This window comes from Gekko japonicus, unplaced genomic scaffold, assembly GCF_001447785.1.
Source record: "Gekko japonicus isolate JY-2015 unplaced genomic scaffold, Gekko_japonicus_V1.1 scaffold1601, whole genome shotgun sequence".
NCBI classification, from domain to species: Eukaryota; Metazoa; Chordata; class Lepidosauria; order Squamata; family Gekkonidae; genus Gekko; species Gekko japonicus.
Window position 1 is genome coordinate 144177 of NW_015160258.1, and position 1192 is coordinate 145368.

General features: G+C 51.5%; 1 protein-coding gene across 1 annotated transcript in view; it reads left to right on the forward strand.

Moving 5' to 3' along the window:
• Window positions 1-532: 532 nt before the first annotated feature.
• LOC107113287 (chromosome unknown open reading frame, human C11orf16) overlaps window positions 533-1192 on the forward strand; it is a 15464-nt gene continuing 14804 nt past the window's right edge. The window contains exon 1 of the mRNA XM_015414601.1: window positions 533-610. Within this exon, the coding sequence (XP_015270087.1) occupies window positions 533-610 (78 nt within the window). The remainder of the gene's footprint in view (window positions 611-1192) is intronic.

Sequence of the window (1192 nt, forward strand, 5' to 3'; positions counted from 1 at the left end):
GAGCTGTGGCCGGCCCCACCGTGGCTGCAGTGAAGCCTGGAAACTAACTACGTTGGGCCCATTGCCAGTGATGGCATTGGTGGGAGAGTATGGCAGCGGTGATGGGGGGAGAAGTTTCAGTGGGCCCAGTGGCAAAGCCGGGAACTGCAGCGGGCTTGTTGACATTGGCTGATGCTGCACTGGCTTTTCCCTCTGTTGGTTTAAGAAACCCATGTTGGAACGGAAATTCCCTTCCGCATTGCATGCTGGTTTCACTTCCTTTGATTATCGGGTTTTATGGTCGCTTCCACACTCCATGCCACTTCCTTCTTTGATCATCAGATTTTATTGTACCTTCTGCATAGATTTATGGCTGTTCAGGGGTGACTTTGCAGTCAGTACGGCATTGCCCCAAAGTATTTGAATGTGGTTTTGAGCTGCACTTTTTCCTCCCAGTTGAGAAAATGTGGAACGAATGCTAGATACAGAATCGCCCATTGTTGTCAGTGCTGGTTGGGGGGTGGCAGCTGTGGTGGCCCTGGGGACAGTGGCAATGGAGGGGGAGAAGATAAAGCTGGGCCAGCCCAGCAGCAAGGCCAGGAGGCTGGACCCATTGCTGGTGTTAGCAATGGTGTGTGTAGGGTTCCCAGGAGCAGCAGTGGGGCGGGGGGAGAGAAGTTGCAGTTGGCCTGGTGATGTAGGCCAGGAACCATACTGGGCCTGTAAGCAATGGGGAGTGGCCAGGAGCTGCCTCAGCCCCAGTAGCAACGAGGGCGCTGCTAAGCTAAGAGTGGGAGAAGGATTCCGCCCTACAAGTCTTGTGGGCCCACAGATGTCTATATTCTAACAGTCAAGTAGAACTGGATACCTAAATTCTGAGACTGGACCATGAACAGATAAGACAGATTTTTCAATAAACCTGAAAAACACACCAGGTTTTCAGAAAAATCTAAAATCCAAAAAATATATTTTTGGTGGAGGGGGGATTAAAATAACTCAAAATGATAAAAGGAGAGCCTTTAGGTTAAAGAAATGGATGCTATCAGTTGCTGTTGCTAGGCAACCGCAGCAGGCTTGGTTTCTGTCAGTAAAAGGCAGGGGAAGAGGACAGGGCCCTTTCCAGGGCTGTTTTGGCCTTTGAGAGAAGACCCTGGAGGCCAGGTAGGCTTGCCAAGCCCCCGCTGGGGGCGGGTAAATTCCCTCCCAGGAGGCC